Source organism: Bicyclus anynana, chromosome 2, assembly GCF_947172395.1.
Source record: "Bicyclus anynana chromosome 2, ilBicAnyn1.1, whole genome shotgun sequence".
Taxonomy (NCBI): domain Eukaryota; kingdom Metazoa; phylum Arthropoda; class Insecta; order Lepidoptera; family Nymphalidae; genus Bicyclus; species Bicyclus anynana.
Genome location: NC_069084.1, coordinates 8054123 through 8076004, shown reverse-complemented (window position 1 = coordinate 8076004; position 21882 = coordinate 8054123). Strand labels below are relative to the sequence as shown.

Genomic DNA, 21882 nt, shown 5'->3' with positions numbered 1-21882 from the left:
GGGAGGCATCGGCCGTGGCTACTACCTACCGACAAAGACGTACCGCCAAGCAATTTAGCGTTCCGGTACGATGCCGTGTAGAAACCTAAAGGGGTGTGGATTTTCATCCTCCTCCTAACAAGTTAGCCCGCTTGCATCTTAGTATCATCACTTACCATCAGGTGAGATTGTAGTCAAGGACTAACTTGTAAAGTATAAAAAAAAACCTTAATTTGTTTTTATAGCTAACGTAACGGAGCAGACGACCGCGATGATGCAAAGTGGAAAGCCATCCTCTACAAACAGAGTAACACTGGCACACATGGGACACGTCCTACAAAATGCTGCCTGTCTTACAAGTAGGGACGTAAGTCTCATGTGCATGTAGGCTGTAATTGCATACCCTAACATAACCTTCAGACTGGAAGACACAACCTTCATGAATAGAAAACATACATACCTACACTTAACAATTTAAATGACAGTGTTTCACAGGGTACAATCTTTATGCAGACGAAGATTATGCGGAGCACACGAACCTGCCCTAATTTTGAACGAGAGTATAGGGAATTTGAGCAGCATAATACTGGAGAGTGGGGACGAAGAAATGGGAAGCTATAAGATTTTACTTGGAAGGGATACCTAATGAAGTGCAAAGACGAACAAACCGGAACACGGTGATAGATAGACAGTCGCGTTGGTGGTAGGCCGATACCGCTAGGGCTGACACATTAAAGCCTTGTAATCAGGAGGGGACCGGTAAGACAGGAATCCGGTAATATCAGATTCCATGAGGATGTCCATGAGGATTTTTTAATCAAAATCAGACCTACATGGTAATAGAATGCAAAAGCATGGCGTATAACTTCTTTGGATATGCTGTCCCAAAAGCTCTACCACTGCTGCACTTTGGTGTCCGCATGTTGGAGAATGTGCAATACCTACCTACTTTCAATAAAACAAACAACTGGATTCATCATCATCATCATCATCATCATCATCATCATCATCATCATCATCATCATAACTTGATTGCTGATAATGATTTAAAAGATGAGAAGAGGCAAGTACCTACCTGTATATCTTTTTTTCAATTCTTTTGCTTTTGGAGTCGAAAGTCGAAACAGTAATACTATCCACCCACCATTCAATAACATTTTCAGTTCGGTATTTTCAGTAAACAATTATGAACTTCCTAAGTTTTGTTAGTTTCTTACTTAATATCTATTAATTAAGAATGCTAAATAAGCAATTAAATAGTAGGCAGGTAAGCAGGTGTTTGAGGAAAGAATAATTATAAAGGTAAAATAAGTGAGGAAAGAATAATTAGAAGGTATCCCAAATTAAAACATCATCAAAGCCACAAAATATTTCTTGTCTTGAATATGTACAATTTATAGTAACTTTAAACTTCGCGTTTATATCCTAATATTATATTAATCCCGAGGTAAACTTGTAGATTTTTTTCTTAAACTCAACATCTGAATAACAGACACGTATTTATTGTATGTAGATACCTATAAACAAAATCGCGGGCATCCGAAGTTTTCTAAAGATTGTAAGGCTCACCGCACACGCAATAATACTGTAACACTGTAGGGTAAAGTTGCCCTAAGTGGTGCCAAACGTACAGATTACGCCGTATTACGGCTTCAGTAAATTTTACCCTATACAAACTTTATTGACAATATTAATGTATGTGCATGGAATTCACGAAGAAATACTTAACGGCTTCAAACGTTTCGATATATTTTTTTTAAATAAAAGTATATTACTGAACCAGTTATGCACAATTATGTTAGCTTAAAAAGTAACATTCTAATAGACAGTTCCATCAAAAAGTAACTTAAAATCAATGAAATTAAGTGCAAAATATTCGTTTTAATGGATCGCAAATCAATTAACACAGCTTGGAAAAAATATATTTTTTTTTATTTAGACGCGTATCATTCATTCCATTGATGCTCTTTGTATTAACAGTGTGTGCGAAAAAGAAGTAAAACTATTTCTAAATGTGAATAAAGAATTAATTAAACTTCAACACTTTATCACATTAAAATATATCACTTATTATGTAGGTATTTATAGTTGATATATCAATACATACATTTTCAATCATTAGCAAGCGAATCTTAGCTGTTAGCCTTGAGCCTAAAAAGAAGCGCTTTTAAAAATAGGTTTACTTCCTCATAATATAAGTAAAAGCAAAATCTAGGGTATTTAGGTAGATTAAATGACAATAATATAATACATATTTTATATACAGAAAAAATCCTTGTCCAAATATTCTTTAACATCGACAAAGCTAAGCGCAGGTTGGCGACTCACGACATATTTCGTGAAGACAAAATGACAAATGAACAGCCAAACCGTAAATATCACTGTCTCATTTCGTCCTATCGCAACGAAAGAGTGAGCGATATTTCCGGCACGGTCACTTTGTCTTCACGAGATATTATGTCGTGGGTCGCATTATAGACCTACTGTAAGTTTATTATGTATCTTCGTGTTTGACACAAAACATGAACGTAAAAACCGGAAAACCGAAAAATCGATGAAAAACGACGTTCAGGTTTTGAATCGTACACACAGATACACAACGACCCGGCAGTATGGCTCACATCGGAACGTCAAGTATAATTGATTATTTTCGTAACTTCATGGAATAGTTAACCATGACATACCATTAGATAAGCTAGCTTTGCTATTCGTTCAAATAAATGTATTATAATCATCGATCTCCTATTAAAAAGTGGATGCACAATCAGCGACCAAAAAACGTCCCCACTCAATGAGTGCCAAACACAACTTCTTGGCACTCAATTTAAGTAGTCGCATTTGCAAATTCAATCCTAAACTTAATCCTTAAGGTTGAATTTGCTCTGAATTTGGGATTTTATTGAATATTGGACTATATTTAAAAGTTTTTAGGTATAATTTTCGTTAGCGTTATTTTTTTACGTTTCGATGCGATCCACATTGTACGCTGACCTTAATAATTCAAATTCGATAACGCTATCAATATTTAGTCTACAACTTTGCAATTGAAAATATAAATCCTCGAAACTACAGACCATCGTCGACCGTATTTGGCGGCGACAGTTTCAATAATAATTTAGGCAGTTTGTTTTACAACTTTCAGTTTATAATAAATGGAAACAAGGAAAACATGTGTTTTTTTTTTCAATTCTACTATACTCTACAAGCGCTTTGGAAAAGTCAAGTCCGCAAGTCTATAGTGATTGTTGTTGTAAACCAAATTATTTTTTTTGTATTTTTAACAGTTTACTGTAACTGTTCTTTCAGAAACATTTAAGGCATCCGAAGTAACACATGGCGTGAATTTCTATATATATTTATTTATAGCTTACAATAATGATTAATGGTGATAACTAGATCCTACAAATAATAGATAAACTTTCTGTTACAAATAACAAAAATGTACAACACAGATAAAAAAATAAAAATACAATGTTTTTGCAACTGAATCCAAACAGTTTATCGTATCTACTTTAGCATGAGCTTTTGTGGTTATGTTGTAAAAATTTGTATCATGACGTCATAAAATTAAAATGTATGTAATCTGTAAAAGCGAACCCTGCAATTTAAAATTAATTATAAATATAAAATAAAAATTCAAAACATCAACATAATTAATGTTAGAGCCTAATGCATAGTTTACACGAGTTTACAACCTTGCATGTTCAAAAACAGCTGTGGGTAGTTGACACGTTTTTATAAATGGTCTTAAATTGTAATAGATTGAAGAAAATATCATATTTTTTTAGATGTGAATACAATTATAAAATATTTTTTTTTTTTACAATACGAGCCAAACCGCTGTCGGCCATGGTCTTTAATTTATAGTTTCATGATGTCACTAATGACTAAACGTTATCCAGTTAGTTATTAATTAGTTTGACGTTTAATCCTTTAGTTCAAGTAACATTGTGACGTCACAAAATGGGCGACAGCGTTAATTACGTTTGGAAAAATGTATAAAATATATAATTTCGAAATTAAGTTTTCTATGAAAACTTTAACTTTTATTATTTAACATCGATATATTACGGACCCTTATTCCATGTACTATACGAAATTAATATTATTTATATTTAATTTGATGAATCAACTACCCTATTCAGAATCACTTTCTGACATGCGATAGTGAAGACATACTCGCGTATCTGCAGTGACAAAATTCATACTATAGTTTTCTATTAAAAAAAATTTGTAGTACCAAATTATGAAGAAGAATGATCTCATATAAACTATACATAACTCAGCAAACAGTTAATGCTTAAACCAATCAGACCTTATTCATTAGATACACAATTGAAATGGTTTAGTTTTTTTTTTTATAAAAGAAAAACGAAATTGCATATAGATGGATAGATTAATCAGATTTATGAATGTGTTAGCTGAAAATATCACGAGCTTCAGCCTATACGAGTTACGTCTATGTGGCCCAGGACTTGAGCAGCTTGAAGTCATCATCTGAAACAACATTTAGAAACATTGTTTAGTTCGTCGTCGTTATCAACCCATATATCTCACTGCTGAGCTCGAGTCTCCTCTCAGAAGGAGAGGGGTTAGGCCAATAGTCCACCGCACTGGCCCAACGCGGATTGGCAGACTTCACACAAGCAGAGAATTAAAGAAATTCTCTGGTATGCAGGTTTCCTCACGATGTTTTCCTTCGCCGTTTGAGGTATGTGATATTTAATTTCTGAAAATGCACACAACTGAAAAGTTGGAGGTGCATGCCCCGGACCAGATTCAAGTCCAAACTCTCCGGCATTGTGCTGTGCCGACGGTGAAATCGTGCAGCCTCTGCTAGTCATATATACATAAGACTCTTACCATCTTCCTCCTTTTCCTTGCTGGGCTTGGCCTTGGCAGGCACTGGCTCTGTGGCTGGCACGTCTGGCAGATTGTCTGCTGGCACACTGATGCCAATCATTTCCTTGTCCAGCTCCTCCTGCAAAAAAGTAAACAATTTGTTTTAAATACAAATGTTTTTTTTTAATTCGCTACAATTTAAATATCTTTAAATTGTATAACACATAGGTCACATTTATTATGGTGTCATTTAAGATTATTCAAAACCCATCACTTGAATTTATTAATTTAATATAGATAAAATTTATTAATTTAATATAATAAATAGAATAGAGGTCATAAATTGTAATTGATTTTGTAATTTGAGGTTTGAATAGAGGTAATAAACCACTGATTATAAAGTTATAAGTGATGAGGACATCCTTAAGGCATGTGTTGATAAAATTGTTTATATTAAATACATATTTTTATTTGTATGATAAAAATTTAACTATCAGTATACAATATTTATATGGGACAGTCAAAATTTTACTCAGTTAACAAAGGACTTGATAAACATACAAATTACATAGAAATCTCAATTTTAATATTTTAACTTTCTATGTATTTTATTTTATTTATTTTATTATCCCTATAATACCAGGGAAATTGTAACTATGCAGGTAACCAAGAGTCAAGTCAATAACAAGAAAGTCCAAAATTTACATTTAGACTGTCCAACACTTATCCGTAGATGGTGACACCTGTACTTAATAATGAACTAACCTGTTCCAACTCCTCGAGTTCCCTCTCCAGCTCATCCTCGTCAATGTCGTTGGGGAAGGCAACATTGTTGCTGATAGCGTCTGTGATCTCGCGCGAGATGTCGTGTTGCTCTGCAATGTCGTCCATAATGTCGTGCACTTTGTCCACATCACTGTAAAAGACATGCCAAATAAATCATCATCATCGCCTTGTCCTTCTCACGTAACTCAATAATTTCACTTTGGTTGGCAGCTGGTTGAAAATGAAAACTAACCAATACCAAAACAATATTTTTATAATACTACCTTTTCCCCTCAAATCAAATCTCTAGACCTTGCAATTGGTTCTGACAATAGTCCAAAGAGTGGAGATTGAATTCAAAGACTGGTGTTTAAGTATAGCATTGTAACAGTGGGCCTATTTAGGCTTAAATATTATAATTTTTTTAGATCTATATTTTAAAATTGATTTGCTGAGAATTTCTACCAAATCTAATAAAGATGACTTATATTTTTCCATCTCCTACTGGAAAGGTCTATTTTATCTTAGCTAAGTAAAATATTATAGCTGTTCCGTAAAAGACTTTGCTGCAGACACTAACCTGAATCGAGTGGAGTGTCCCGTGGAGCCAGGCCTGGTCCGTCGCCTTCTCGGCAGAAGTAGGTCGCTGATATGTTGATTTTCTTCACAATATGTCACCTCACAATAGATAAGTTGATAGCACAACGAAGATTAGGAATAGTATGTCCTTTTATCGCGATATGGTTATTTTAACGGGAATGCGTTGATAGCCGCTCGACTGGTTGCGGGTAACTGAATATATTGTTCAAATGGAACGATTCCTTTGCTATAGGTCGTGCCCACAGCAATTAGTCATATAAGAATTATAAAAAATAATGACATTTGAAACTTCCTCAAGGTTGGTTATAGATGATACTTTATTTTTATTGTGTTCCAGTACGGAACATGCCGCTCGCCTTAAAAGAGCGTAGATCTTTTAACAAAATGAAATTATGTAGGTACTTAAAACGAAAGGAAATATAACATTATTATTAACGAAACGGATTATTAACGAAAAATTAATTATTAACGGATTATTAACGAAAAAATGCATGTAATCTAAATCCTATAATTACTATTTTTAAATGATTAGGGTGTTTCCATTTTCTTACTGATTAGGTAAGGTAGATGAAACTTTTTCTACCGAGCGTTTAAAGAGTTTAATATAGCAGTTAAATATTACAACTTGTGTTATGCCACCAGAATCAGGATGAACAGCATCTAAGTGAACTAAACGCCAGGGTGGTAAATAATTCTCAGATATCAAGACAATGCTACCTTCATGAATGGGTGCGCCGCGATTACAAAACCATTTGTGAAGTTGAATTTCGTGCAGGTATACAAGATTCCAACGTTTCCGAAAAAGTGGGACGGTTTGTTGGATCCACCACCATCGAATAAACTTATCAAGTCGAACACCCAAAAGGAAATGGATTATCGAATTTAATTCGTTGTAGTTTTGATTGTGCGAAATTGTAACATTCAATGTTAAAAGCCAAAGAGATTTATTGATAGATAGGTAATACGGTTTTTGAAATTTACGAATATGTTGTATGAAGATTTTGTATAACACATTACGTGACATACGATCCGCCGGGAGGTTAGTTGAAACGGGACGTCTACCACTGTTTGGATCGCGACATAACGTTTCGCTAGTTTGTGGAGGGTTACAGATCCACTCGTGAAGCGGAGAGCGTAAGTGTGTTAACATGATAATATATAACTGTGATAATCCACAAACATAATCAAAAATCTCCCGATTGTTATGAAAATAAATGATTTTATCGATAAACCTTGAAAAACGTAAAGCCGATGTCGAGTTAAGACCTAAAACTATCTGTTTCATTGTGAGAACATCTACCCGTGTTTTATTGAGTGATGTAAAGGTGAATATTAAACTGAAGTTATAGAAATGAAAATAAGCACACGTTAAATACGCCACATACATAATGTGCACATAACACACGTTAAAAAGGGTTAACAATTGATTATGACAATTTAACTTCGAATAATAATATTTATCGTTATCATCCCATCTTTCCCATGCGAACCCAAGTATCTGTGTTAAATGATTTGTATATTGTGTCGTGGGTGATAACAACCCCAGGGAGGAATAAATTATCTCTATTTTATAAAATGTATATACTTTTTTTGTATAAAATTGGGACGAAGTTTTACCATTAAAAGTGAAGATGAATGTATTAGACTTGTATTTGATTTCTGACGCTTTAGTAATTGTATAATTATTCCTGTTAGGATTAGAAATCATCTCGTGCCGCTCGCCATGAGAAACTGTGCGGGAAAGGGTTGCAATTATGGTCAATAAATAGTTGTGCCATTTTTGTATCTGCAAGTATGCGGTTTTACGAATTCGCTTGAGTTCAATTGGTGATACAAGAGAAGAGACGGGACAATAGTCGTTCATTATCATAAGACCTTTATCGAAATATTCTTGTAAACAAGCGTGATAGGAAAGTTTTAACAGAGAATTGCGTTCCAAGTGATATTCCAATTTATGAAATTGATTAACAGTGAAATTGTGAGATTCATCGAAAACAGTTGCATCGGGCTTAAACGGTAGGATATTGGCGTTCGGCCCCGTCGAATTAGTAAAAGGAACTTCAATCAAATCTTCACGAATCGTCTTATCTCGGGTAATGGGCTGAGTGGACTGTATGGACTTTTGACCAGGAAATAATTCAAGCTCCCTAGAACGTCGTAAATAATTATTATCATTATTTAACGAGCTAAAACAAGCATGAATAGTTTTAGAATTGATGTTCAGTGGGTAATTATTACGCGCGGAATTTATATCAAATGAAAGTTTACCTAACAGTAAATATCCAAGTTTACTATTTATAGCAATGGGCGCGCCAGGTGGGCCTGTTATTGTGTTATTTAATAAAATTTCTGAAAGTACATCTGCACCAAATATTATGTCTACCGGGTTCGGTATATGAAAATTAGGATCTGCTAAGGTTATATTTTTAATATGCGTCCATTCAGTACAAGGTAAAACCATATTAGGCATCTGAGATATAAGTTTCGGTAATATCATTGCTTCGATTGGTATTACCGGACTACTGTGATTACGCGGGGTGATGTTGAATGAAACTATCCCCCTAGAATAGACTGGTGCGTCATCACCTATCCCGGAAACTGGTATATGGATCTTGCGTTGTAATAGACCTAAACGTTGAGCGCAAGCTTCTGTAATGAATGTACCTTGACTGCCAGTATCGACCATGCAACGTGCGATGCCCCGTTCAGTTTCATTAACACGTACATTGACAAGTGCAGTAGACAATAGCACGGTCTTCGCTCGACCGGCCGATGCAATGGAACATGTAGTTGGCTCACGGTTACAGTCTTCGTACATAGTATGCGAACGTAATGAGTTATTCCCAGAATCTTCTTCAGGACCGCGGCAATCGTTTTCTGCAATACCTACAGCGCTAGAAATAGATCTGGGAGATAAACATATGGTGCTGCTATGACGAGAAAAACAATGTTTACAAACAAAATTACTTTTGCAATTTTTTAAGTCGTGAAAACCTAAACAGTTTATACAGATATTTTTGCTTAATACTAAGTTATGACGCTCTTTAAGTGAAAGATTCAAATATTTTGCACATTTAATTAAGTGATGTGATTCACCACAACAAACACAAGCCTTATTTGTATGAACATAAGGTTGGCTTTCGTTTGCAAAGTTGCTGGTATATAAACGCGTGCCGCGAACGGTAGGCACTCGGTCTACAACGAGGGTATGTTTTGTGCGGTTTTCATAAGTTGACGAATTTGCTCCAATATCAATTAATTTTGACTGGCCAGTTATTTCGCAAGCAGCAAGTTCTCGTTCAAGAAAACTAATGAGAATGGAAACGCTTGGAATATCCGACTTATTTTCCAAGGATAGTTCAAAACGTTTTCGTATGATTAGTGGAATTTTTCGTAGTAAAATATTAAGTAGAATGAAACTCCAATGACGTACGGGAAATTGCATTGTCTCTAATGCTTTTATATTTTCTTGGTAAATATTAAGTAGTTCCCGAAGACCCGAAATTTTTTCTGAACATGGTTTTAAATCTAAAATTTTATCTAAATGTTTCGATGCAATGATTCTTTTATTATCGTAACGAGATACTAAAGTGTCAATGGCGATGTTATAGTTATCCTCGGTAATGGGTATCGATTTAATCAAGTTATAGGGTTCGTCTTTTAAGGTAAGCAATAAATAACGAAATTTCTCCACATCCGTGTAGGCAAGATTGTCATGAATCAAAGAACAAAACAGATCATAGTATGATTGCCAGTCAGTAACTTCACCTGAGAACGTTGGCAAAGGGAGACTGGGTAATTTATTCATGTGTGATGTGTTTTGAAAACAAACTGAGTGACGTTGGTATGTACTCGAACGTCTATGCTCGTCATCCTGTTTCTTTAACTTGTTTGAATGTTTTAATATTTCAAAATATAAATCGTTAAATTCATTACGAATACTTAATTGTTCATCTTTGTCAAAACACTTTGCTTTAATGAATGATTTTTCAATTTTTGTTTGAATTTTACTAAATTTGCGATGTTGTATGGTTAAATCTGGTAAACGCGCACGAAACTGATCTTCATCGGATATTAAATCTAATGTTCTTCTTAATTCTGAAATGATTATTTCTCTTTCGTAAACATCAAACGCAGCGTTGTCGGCCATGTTGCATGACAAGTGGAACCGACAAAAAACGCGTGGAAATTTTAATGTTGATGAGAAATTTAGTTTTTAATTTTTAATGTATTGAGGTAACACAACCTGGAGGAAATGAAATCCGGCTCGATTGGATCAAATTATGTTCCGTAAAAGACTTTGCTGCAGACACTAACCTGAATCGAGTGGAGTGTCCCGTGGAGCCAGGCCTGGTCCGTCGCCTTCTCGGCAGAAGTAGGTCGCTGATATGTTGATTTTCTTCACAATATGTCACCTCACAATAGATAAGTTGATAGCACAACGAAGATTAGGAATAGTATGTCCTTTTATCGCGATATGGTTATTTTAACGGGAATGCGTTGATAGCCGCTCGACTGGTTGCGGGTAACTGAATATATTGTTCAAATGGAACGATTCCTTTGCTATAGGTCGTGCCCACAGCAATTAGTCATATAAGAATTATAAAAAATAATGACATTTGAAACTTCCTCAAGGTTGGTTATAGATGATACTTTATTTTTATTGTGTTCCAGTACGGAACAATAGCAATAAGGATGTTAACAGATATCCTGCCTCTACTGAGGATATTATGTTCAACATAAGCCTAGCTTAAATTCTGTAAGAAATGCTAACATCAAATGCAAAGAAAATAAAATACTAACATGTCTTTGTGAGCCAACTTCATGGCATTTGCAGCATCCTTCATTGTATTAAGGACCTGTGCGTTGGTGTTTGCACCCTCGAGGGCTTCTCTCTGGGCCTCTATCTGTGTAAGTGTGCCGTCAATCTGGTTCAGTTGTTTTTCATACCGCTTCTTGCGTTTGAGTGCAGCAATTGCAGCTAGAATAAGAATAAGAAATAATTCACTTTTTGGCTAATAAGGGAGTCCCTTAAAGGGATAATATGCTTATTAAACTCAAATGAGTATTAAATGTTTGTCAGTGTTATTTCAAATATAAAAAAAAGAGATGCCTTTTTTAAATTTCCATCTGTATTTGAATACATTGTAGATTGTAATGTGTACATTACAGTCCATATGGCCTATTCATTAATTTGGTCTTTATTAACAACCTAGTATAATAAACATCCAGTCAACTGAGAAATATCATCTATCTACTGTATGATGTCCATTAAGGGTTGTCAGTAGGCACCGGATGACATTTGTTACATAGAATCTCAACGTTGTATATTCCAACTAAGTAACATACATCAAAGTAAATGAATTAGCCTGCAGATCAGTGTCATAATTATAGGGTAGAAGGAATGGCATTTTTTTCATTTATAAACATTAAACTATAAATGATACAATGATATTAGTGCTATCCAGGATCTTATATATTGCAAGTTCATGACTCATAATGATTTAAGTAATTATTGCAACATGAAAGAGATAAACTTTAATAAGAATTTATTTTAAAAAGAATTGCGAGCGAACGCAGTTATTAAACGAACGGTTATTGTAATAGGAAGAAATTGAGCCAAGAATGGTTTACAATACAAGGTCAGGATGTTGTAAATAGGGGTACTATGTATACAGCATAATAAAACGGTTCAAATAGATAACTCACCCCGTTTGTTCTTTGTACCATTTTTCCTAGCTGTTTGTATCTCTACTTCGATCTTCCTTTCCAGAAACTCTTGTTTTTTGACTAATAGCTCTTCAGTTTCACGTAACTTTTGTATAGCTTCGTGTGTCGTGGGTCCCTTTTCTTCCTTTTTCCCACCGAATAACTTTCCCAGGAAACTCATTTTGCTTTAAAGATTTATCCTAAACATACAAATACCTTTAAATATTGTAGTTAACGTCTTATTACGCGTTGATTTGATAATAAAATCGCATTATTTTCTATTCACTACTTTTTTAGAAGTATGCGTCACCCATAATAATTGTCAATTCAAGATGATTTGATTGTCATTAGTGTTTCCGAACATAATAATATTTTTTTCAGCTATAAATGTACTTAAATAATAAACTAAATATTTATTTATTATTCTCCTCTGATTAATTCACCATATTTTGGAGATTTTATCATGAAAAATAAACGATTACGAACACATCTTAAAAATTGTTTGATACATCCAAAAGTCAAATTAAAATATTGTTTCTAAATGGTACCACAGATGTCAGTGTCAAAATATTTATTTGAGTTTTGACGTCTGTGCTGTCTGTCAGTGCACAGTGGTCTCAGACCAATTATTTTATAGGACCTGCCTCGCAAGATTACTTTTCTGTCAATGATCAACAATGCGATTATAAAAAATGTCTCTATAGTATCGATGTTAAATAGTTGTAATCGTTCGTCGTTTAAAGAGTTCTGTAAAAATACCTTTTTGTGTAATGGAATTGTGTTAAAAACAGGCAAAAACTTGTAGTTTAGTATATGATATATACCAAATCTAAGCTCGTTTTCTTCAGAAAATGACAGACAATTTTGTTCGTGACTATGAGTGCAATACAGGTCCTTCTATAATTGGTCTGAGACAGTGGTAGATGGTGGTCAAAGTCAAATTGTCTGAATTGTCAAACTCAAAACTCAAAAGTCAAAACAAAAATTGATGAGGAGAGGAGTGTTGAGGAGTGAAGAATTTGAAATCCGGCTGTTCACAATTTGATCGATAAAACTGAAAATTCTTAGATAACTATTTAACGCTATCGAAAAATAAAAGCAACGTCATTAAAATGGTGCGGGTTATAACTCAGGAGACCTATGATGATGTGGTTAAAGAGAACATAGAAGAATTCGATATGAGCCCTGAGGAGGCAGTGAAAGAGGCAGTGGCACAATTTGAAGCACAGGTATTTTTTCAGCTAATCCTTGGTTGACTTTTTATTTAGCACAAAAGCTTAAAGCAATTTTACCTCGCCTGCCTGCAGATTACTAGGTTTTCTTAAGAATAGGAAAAGCAATAAGTAGTTTAATTGGCAGCAATTGAACCCTAGATATCTAGAATATCCTAGCTAGCTTCAATTTATGAAAGCTTCTTTATTACTGAAATCTGATCAGCAAGAAAATTTCAAAGAAACTCTAATATCTAACAAAAAGCCACCTTATTTTTACCTTGTAAATAGAACTTTGAGATCAATTTCTATATTATTATGACACTAGACATAATATTTAAGATGATAATATTTGAATATGCAATTTCGAAAAGGGCAAGGGCAAATTTAAAATGTCCAGGAATTAAAAAAAAACTATTTAATTAATTTTCAAACCAGTGTATAAGTAGTTTCTGAAAGTTTTTTTTTATTCTTTACAAGTTTGCCCTTGACTACAATCTCACCTGATGGTAAGTGATGATGCAGTCTATAAGACAGAAGCAGGCTAACTTGTTATAAGGAGAATGAAAATCCACACTCCTCTAAAGTTTCTACATGACATCGTACTGGAACGCTAAATCACTTAGCAGTACGTCTTTGCCGGTACGGTGGTAACTAGCCACAACCAAAGCCTCCCACCTGCCAGACCTGGACCAATTAAGAAATTCTCAATCTGACCAGTTGAGGATCAAACCAAGGACATCCGTTTTGTAAATCCACCATATGCATACCACTGCTCCATGGAGGCCATCGAAAAAAAGTACAGAATATCCAACACGTGACCATTTAAAAATCACATATTCTTTTCCACACAGATTATATTCTAATTCTTATTCTTTTTTAGGGTGTTGACCTCTCTAACATAATAAAAGACCTAGCCTTAAGTTCAGATGATAACCATCTTGTCAGCATTACTGTGGAAAAGTTGAAAGAGCTATGCAGCAAAAATGGTGTTGATAGTCAAATAATACATGAGTTGGATGTTTTAAAGGTATAATAAGTATCATTACTTACAAGTAACAACTTTTTAGAGTATGCTAGCAGAAACCCTATCGTTTCACCAACATAGCTCCCATTCCTGTGGGAATGCAGTGATAAAATATAGCCTCTGACACTCACAAATAATGTGTTATTGGTAAAAGAATTTGGTTGAGTATACCCCTACAATCTTACAAACTTTATCTTTATAGAACAGGGATACCCAAAGTTTTGATCGCAACCCAGATGTGGGAATATTGAGTGGGCTAACTAGCCGGACAACCACAGACTTTAAATAAAGTTATTAATTTACAATAAGTATTGTTGACTGTGATAATGACACACCCTGACCACAAAGACTAGGTAATCTGAGTGTTTCGCATATTTTATACCTTCTTTTTGAGATAGCCAAGAGGTGGGACCCAACTTAGTAAGTTTTTTGCTGGTGGGTCGGGGCCCAATCAAGTTTGGGAACCACTGCTATAGAATATTAGTATAGAAGATTAATATTAATTGCTTTTAGGCAGAATGCAATAAAGACATAGCACACAGGGTGAGGGCAGGAAAGGAAGGAGCCTACAATACTTTGATAGATCTTCTAGAAATAAAACTAAAAGCTTACAAGCAAGAACACAATGCACACAATCAAAATATAGTTGTGAAGATTTTGAGTAGCTTAAGAGCTTTGATGGAAATGCAACCTGATGTACTTGATGAAAGAGGAGTTAATATTATTAAAAGGTGATAAATTTATATATTTTAAGATATATTTATAATATATAATAGTGGTTTTCCTAGTAGGCCAAAGATGAAAAATCTAGTGAAGAGAGAAGGACAAATGTCAATACGGTTAGTGTGATGTAGTACACGTAGCATTACTTCGTGTGGGTCACGAAGTAATGCTACGCGGTTTCGTGCTGACCCAGGAGTTGTGGGGGGTTATTTTTAGTCCGTGCGAGTCGGACATGTCCTGCCTGACGGCAGAAGTCCGTAGGGATTTTTTTCCTCCCCGCTAAGAAAAAAAAAAAAAAGTATGGTGTGGGTGACAATTAGTCTCACTCTTCAAAGTTTGACGCAATTTACAGTAGATAATAGACAGTTGCTTGTATGATATTATAAATGTCATACAGGCAACTGTCACCCGCACCATGCTACAGCGCACAAACTGTAGTGGCAGAGTTGTTCCAGACCCAGCTCTTTCGACCCAATGTAATGAAAGAGAGAGCAATACTTCTATTTCGTCACTATTGGTCAACTTTATATCATTTTGTATTCACAAGTTATGATGCTATCTAATTTATATCTAAGATCTACATGTATCTATCTATCTCTATACCAAAAAAATTACACAAATAAAAGTTTATTTGTGTAACTTCCCGCCCGCGACTTCGTCCATCCTTAGACCTCTTTAATCCAGCCCTTACAGTAGTACCGTTGTAAAAAAGGAGTAACTTCTCCCGTTTACCCAACATTTCCCTTCACTGCTCTGCTCCTATTAATCGTTTTGTGATGAAAAGTATACTAAAACCTGCCCAGGAGTATGAAAAATAATTGTAACAAGTTTTGTGAAAATCTGTCGAGTAGTTTTGTAGAATTTATTTCTGTCTCTTAGCAGAACCTTCATAATTGAACCTGGTGGTCATAATGGTCTCTACAAATAGAACAAAAGTCCTTGAAATATATTTTATATTATTGGTATGTTTCAGTGTACTAGAAGGTATAGAAGATGAATCCATATTATTATCAACACTACAATGGACAAGTGTATGTTGTGTTAAACACGAAATGAACAGGCAGATGCTATTTAATAAGAACATAACTGACAATCTGAAGAAGTTGTTGGAGAGGAAAGAAAATAAGAGAGTAAGCCATTGTTCTACTTATTTAATTAATTCTCTCATGAGATGTATGACCACCACCCATAACTTGACCCAATAAGCAAATGGCCAAAGATATATAAACCAACAAATCTGTGGAACATTAATAATTTATTTATTCAGTGGATTACTAATCAATGACTTGTTCTTGCCATGCTATTCTAAGCACTGCTCGCTCCATTGCCTGCTAATTGAATGAGTTACCTATACTTATGTTCTACTCCTCATTGAACCAGCTTGGTGGACTATTGGCCTAACCTCTCTCATTCTGAGAGGAGACTCGAGCTCAGCTGTGAGCCAAATATGGGTTGATAATGATGATCTACTTTCTGTAAAATTTGCCATACACTTTTGTTAAGGCCTTCAAAGGGACAGACTAAGTGGCGATGGTATTTGCTGTTATATACCCATAATATTGCCATCCTGGCCGTGGCCCCATGAGTCTGGAAAGTTCGTTGATGACACACCCATGATATGCGGGCGACGGAGGGGAAAGACTGCGCGGGTGTGAAATCGTGCGTGCTGGGAGGTGAGGGGCATCAGTCGTGGGTTTTTCATTCATCGCTACACGCCCCCCGGCCCGCGCGGACTATCAGGAGTGCTACGAACGAAGTTGCCAAGCTATATACACTTCCTCAGTGGTGTTCACTCCTTAGAAGCAAAAATGCACTGGAGACTCATTACATCTGTTCCAATACAGGTGTAATGAAGGAAATTTCTATTCATACAGTTTGTATGCTTACCCTAGTTAAATTCCTTTTACACGCCACTGCACTTTTATGTATTTTGTATGAAACTGTATTTCCAAAACTTGTCCTGTCCCAGATAAAATAATATGTGGCCTAAGCTGTTAATTTTCATTTGAGACTTTACTCAGTGTGTATGGTTTATTAATTTGATTGCTATTGACCTCTAATTAAAGGACTGTCAAAGCAAAATTGGCCAGTTTTTAAGTGAAAATTTCTACATGATTCCCACAATCATGTAGAAATTTTCACTTAAAAACTGGCCAATTTTGCTTTGACAGTCCTTTAATTAGAGGTCAATTATACCTAATGACCTTTAAATATAGTCCAATATTCAATAAAATTCCAAATTTAGAGCAAATTCAACCAGATTGAGTTTAAGGTTGAATTTGCAAATGCGACTACTTGAATTGAGTGCCAAGAAGCACAATTACAATGTATTATAAAATTAAATTCACAGATACTCAGTGAATTGCTACAAGTTATAAGAAGATTTACTCTCGACGACGACATTCGGGTAGAGTTTGGAAAGGCACACGAACACGCTAGAGATTTGGGCGTGAACTTATTAGAAATACTTACTAAATTGCTAAAAGGTAATTATTTACTCTTGCCATGAAGATGTCCTAGTTGCGAAAATCAGGAAATACTAATTTCCATACAATAAAATACATTGCTGTTTGTATACTCGCGAATATGTGGGCGGATAATTGTGCCTCTAAGTATATTTTGAATTTTTTTGTAACTTCCCCCAGAAAACACACAACCACCAATAGTGTCAGAGCTGATGCTGACAATGTCAACATTGCTTGTGAGGCACGAGCTGTGCGCGCAAGCTTATGAGGATGTCCTGTACACCATCCTGGCAGACAACTATGATAATGTGGTGGTTGTACTACAGGCCAGCAAACTGTACGTATAACCAATGCTTCAGTTTTAGGTTCATTCAAAAAATTTGGATTTTATATTTTCTAAATTGGCTTAGGTCTGGTCTGGTGGTAGGTTTCGGCTGCGGCAAGCTACCACCTGTAAGTTGTATTAAATAATACTCCATGTTATAGTTCACTATAGTTATACTTTATTACAATATTAATTTAACACACAATATGACCATCCATTTTATATCTGCCAACCTCAGGCCTTCTGCCACAGACTACACCTCTACTCCCGACCATAGACTAAATAATGTCGTAGTAACTACTCTTACACCACCCTACCGACACAATCATACCGCCAAGCGATTTAGCGTCCCGGTACGATGCCGTGTAGAAACCATTAGAGGTATGGGTACAATAATCTTGTACCTCTTCCAAGTGAGCCTACACCTCATGGAATCCGGCCCCAAAAACGTGGCATTACTGAGGCTTCAAGTTAAATGCAGGCCTTATTTTATTTTATTTCAATATGAAATAATATTTACTTAGTATAAGCTTTTTTTGGTTTGGTTAAAGTAGTCATATGTAATAAATGAAAAAAAAATGATATTAAGTAATGTTATTTTTCATTTACGACACACAGAAATACTGCTCAAACAAATAATTATAGTGTAGTAATATAACTTATTTTATATTTTTAAAATATTTAAAATCCACACATTTTTTCAAGACTGTATTGGTTCGAATTGGTTAAAGTAGACATAGGTAATAAATGAAAATATTTAAATACAAAGTAATGTTATTTTTGAAGTAAAAATTTATTATATCCACGAGCTTCAAAGACACAGTGACAACTAGTTTGGAAGCCAGAAAGCTACTCGATTATTGATTTAAAAGCTTAAAATTATTAAAATTTTGATTTTGATTTTTGATTTACGACACACAGTGATACTAGCACATAAAATAATATAGTGTAGTAATATAAATTTATCTTGTTAAAATATTTAAAATCCACACATTTTTTCAGCTGATTGAAAATGTGATCTTAAAAACAAACATCTTTCATTATCTATGTAAATTGTTTTCTTTTTCACTATAATTTCGTTTTCTAGCCTTGACCGCTCGTGTATCAAGTCGGCTCTCAATTTCTGTGTTTCCAGAGATCTCTTTTGTAACAAACTCATACTGTCATTCAAATCCCTTACTTCCTCAATCAAGCCTATCAAAGAACCTTCTCGGCAACTTTCAACGTTTGGTCTGCAGTTTTTGATATTCAGTCTCGTTTGAGCCACTTGAATTCTTTGCGATACTTTCAACATTTCTTCGTGCAATGTTTCCAATATATTTTCAGTTTCTACAATCTTATTCAACGTCAATCGCAATTGATTTTCCAATTCGATCTTCACTTGCTCAGTTCGAGCAATTCTCTGACTTAGCGCTTTGTTCACTTTAACGTCTTGAGAACGCAAATCTCTTGCTGAATTTATCAATACAGCGTCAACTTTTTCCCGCAATGCTTTAGACCTGTCTATGGCAGTTTTGAATTGTTCTAATGTTGTGACCGTGTATTGCTCCCACGATTGCACATTTGACTGCCCTTCTGACAGTCTTGTAGCTCCTGCTGAATCTTTAACGTTATCAGATTTTGTTTCCAACTCGGAGTTGTGATTCTCGTATTTGAACGCCAAATATTTGTTGCTCCAGTCACGTTCCAGTGCGTGTTTCGCGGTCACATTCATTCTCATTTGATTCTCAATGTCTCGTAACATTTCACGGTGCAATCTCTTTACGTTGTCGATGAGTACAGATTCTTTGAACAGTTCATCTTGCGGTTCGTCGTAAACCATGTCAGATTGCATTCTGTTGGTCCTCTGCTGGAGGCATTCTTCTGTTATATACTCAGGTATATTTAGTGTGTCCATTGCGTTCTTCAGTTGTTGTCTGAGCGCTTCTAAAGTGTTGATTTCTGCGTCGATATCTTGAATAGCTCGGTCTAATTCAGATTTCCAATAGTTGATGTGCCGTGTTCTATGTTTTAATTGATCAGTGCTGTCGCTAAAATCGTTGCAGGAGGTTTGGTTCACCTTTATTATACAATTTTTGGTGATAGAAGTGTTGTTATCCGTTATACCTATTATGTCCCCTTTCAACACATCTCTGTTATGTCTATCCCAGTTTCTCATAGTTGTCAAACCAAAGTTTTTATCGCCAAATGAGAGATAATCGCCCTCTTTGTACGAAGCCATTGTTTTAAATTAATTTAAAGATTCTTATTTAAAGTTGAAAGACAAATTAAACTGTGATTTATCGATTTAATATAACGTTAGTTTCCATGACAAAAAATCTAAGCAACCTTTTATTTGTTTGTATCGATTTTACAAAATATTAATGTGTATTAGCATTTTACAGTCATAGACCTCATAAATTTTATCTTTTTACAGAATAACTGCATTGGCGGGCAACGATGACGTCAAACGCCAACTTGTCAAAAGCGGGATAGTGCCAATTATTGTTTCTCTTCTGAAAAGGCATTCTGTAAGTAGCCTCTGAAAAGGTCTCTGTAAGTGGCTTCTGAAACGGCATTCTGTAGTAGTAGAGCGATTGCCACATATAAATAATTATCAAACGTTTTTGCTAATCAACAAGAGCGTTATCAAAGCATAATCAATAATAATCATATACAAAATGGAGTGTATCATACTTAGAGTCACCATGATGGACGGAGGAACGGTGAAGATCAGCATAGTATAGGTCGCCCTAAACTTAGAGTCCTCTCTGACGTAACTAAACGCCGAACTGCGCAACCACATGCCTGGTCACGACGGACTCTAACTTAGGCGCGATCTATACTTACATAAATATAATATAATAGTCTAAGTATTCTCAGCAGCACCTTATGAATTATATCGACAAATATATTCTTAGAAAATGGGTTCTGTGGTGCTAACATGCTATGTGAAGAGAATCATAGACAAAATTTTGTCCAATAGCGTCGGAGTTGTCCCTGTTCCATCTCTTTCGTACAAACGCAACGAAAGAGATGGCGGTATTTCCGGTTGCAAAACCATTGATTGAAATTTGTCGATATCTCTTCAAGAGATTATCCCGCTTTATTTTTTTTTTAATTTCCAACAGTCTCCTTTTCAAAAGTATTTGTTTTATTCATTCTTTAAGGCACCAAACATAATAATATAATACACGAAAAAATATTCACTTAAAAGACAATTGTAATACTTTATGCCTTTGCACTCGAACCTCTAACAGCCAGTTTCTTCATGTAAAGCTAAAGTAACAGTAAAAGTAGTAAGTAGTAAAGAAGACTTTATTTTTCCGTGATTAAGACCGTCACTTTTGCTTTATGACGTTACTTCGACTGTTACTTACGATGAAGAAACTGCCCGTAAGAGTGCAAAGGCGGGATATAAGGTATTTTGTATATTCTTTGTTGCAATTTCCACCGTAATAGCTATAACTAAATCGTGTTCCATTACAGAACAATGCAACAGCCGCATCACTAATACTCAAGTGTATATCGGCTCTGAGTCTCCGTGAAACAGAGCACGGGAAGCTGTTTCTAGAGAATGGTGTCGCCGAGATCATTGTGGAGTGTCTCACTGTGCACGAGGATAACGCTAGCGTTCAGGTACGTGTTTGACCTTCTATTAGATCAGTGGTTCCCAAACTATTTTTTCTCATAGACCACTTTCGAAATGTAGCTAGTTCCGATGGACCCCCTGCAGCTACTTCTCTATTTCCCAAATTTCAAAACAATTGTATAGGTATCTAACTATGGAAATTTACGTTGCGGCTTAGTTCCAATCTAATTAACAACAAAATTAGTAGTATTCAAAAAAAGTGAGAATTTATTGCTGAATTAATTAATTTATTGTGCCAATCAAAAATCTATACTTTTTAACATCTAGGTACTCACAGCATAAGGACTCGAAAAATTCTCACTTGTTTTATTTAGAAAACGCTCCATTCAACATGAAACTAGATACAATTTCATGGACTCCCGCTTACGAATCGTGAACCCCCATTTTATGTCACGACAAGGTATTCCGTAGACCCCTGGGGGTCCATCTGGACCACTTAGAGAACCTGTATGTATTAGATAGTTTGAGAGACTGTGATAGCTACACATACCTCGTTTTGGGAAATCTGAAGTTTGTCAGCCGATGCTCCTGGCATAGGTTAGTGTGGAATTTGGACTGAGGTGTCTTTGGAAGGTTTTTTCAATATTTTGCAATCGCATATTCAT

General features: G+C 35.2%; 2 protein-coding genes across 3 annotated transcripts in view; one reads left to right on the top strand and one right to left on the bottom strand.

Moving 5' to 3' along the window:
• Positions 1–1727: 1727 nt before the first annotated feature.
• On the bottom strand, positions 1728–12298 carry LOC112052548 (charged multivesicular body protein 4c). Its single transcript, XM_024091674.2, has 5 exons — positions 11896–12298; positions 10990–11167; positions 5587–5737; positions 4843–4960; positions 1728–4476 (listed from the first exon to the last, which is right to left on the bottom strand). Exons 1-5 carry the CDS (start codon positions 12074–12076, stop codon positions 4439–4441), a joined length of 666 nt encoding a protein of 221 aa, XP_023947442.1. The 5' UTR covers positions 12077–12298; the 3' UTR covers positions 1728–4438.
• Positions 12299–12861: 563 nt separating this feature from the next.
• Positions 12862–21882, top strand: part of LOC112052550 (armadillo repeat-containing protein 6 homolog) — a 10975-nt gene continuing 1954 nt past the window's right edge. Inside the window, exons 1-8 of one of the 2 annotated variants that reach the window (XM_024091676.2) lie at positions 12863–13124; positions 13990–14136; positions 14647–14864; positions 15830–15986; positions 17207–17342; positions 17502–17658; positions 20063–20156; positions 21115–21264. In XM_024091676.2, coding sequence (XP_023947444.2) covers positions 13008–13124; positions 13990–14136; positions 14647–14864; positions 15830–15986; positions 17207–17342; positions 17502–17658; positions 20063–20156; positions 21115–21264 — 1176 coding nt within the window. In that variant the 5' untranslated portion in view covers positions 12863–13007. Of the gene's footprint in view, positions 13125–13989; positions 14137–14646; positions 14865–15829; positions 15987–17206; positions 17343–17501; positions 17659–20062; positions 20157–21114; positions 21265–21882 lie in introns of both variants that reach the window. The other variant, XM_024091677.2, reaches the window with a different exon arrangement.

Bases quoted from the DNA above. Each gene is read 5' to 3' on its own strand.
- LOC112052548 (XM_024091674.2), bottom strand. From the start codon at position 12,076: ATGAGTTTCCTGGGAAAGTTATTCGGTGGGAAAAAGGAAGAAAAGGGA. The intron at 5,738-10,989 runs GTTAGTATTTTA...TGTCTTTTACAG, and splicing joins AAGTTGGCTCACAAAGACAT to TGATGTGGACAAAGTGCACG. The intron at 4,477-4,842 runs GTAAGAGTCTTA...ATGTTGTTTCAG, and splicing joins CAAGGAAAAGGAGGAAGATG to ATGATGACTTCAAGCTGCTC.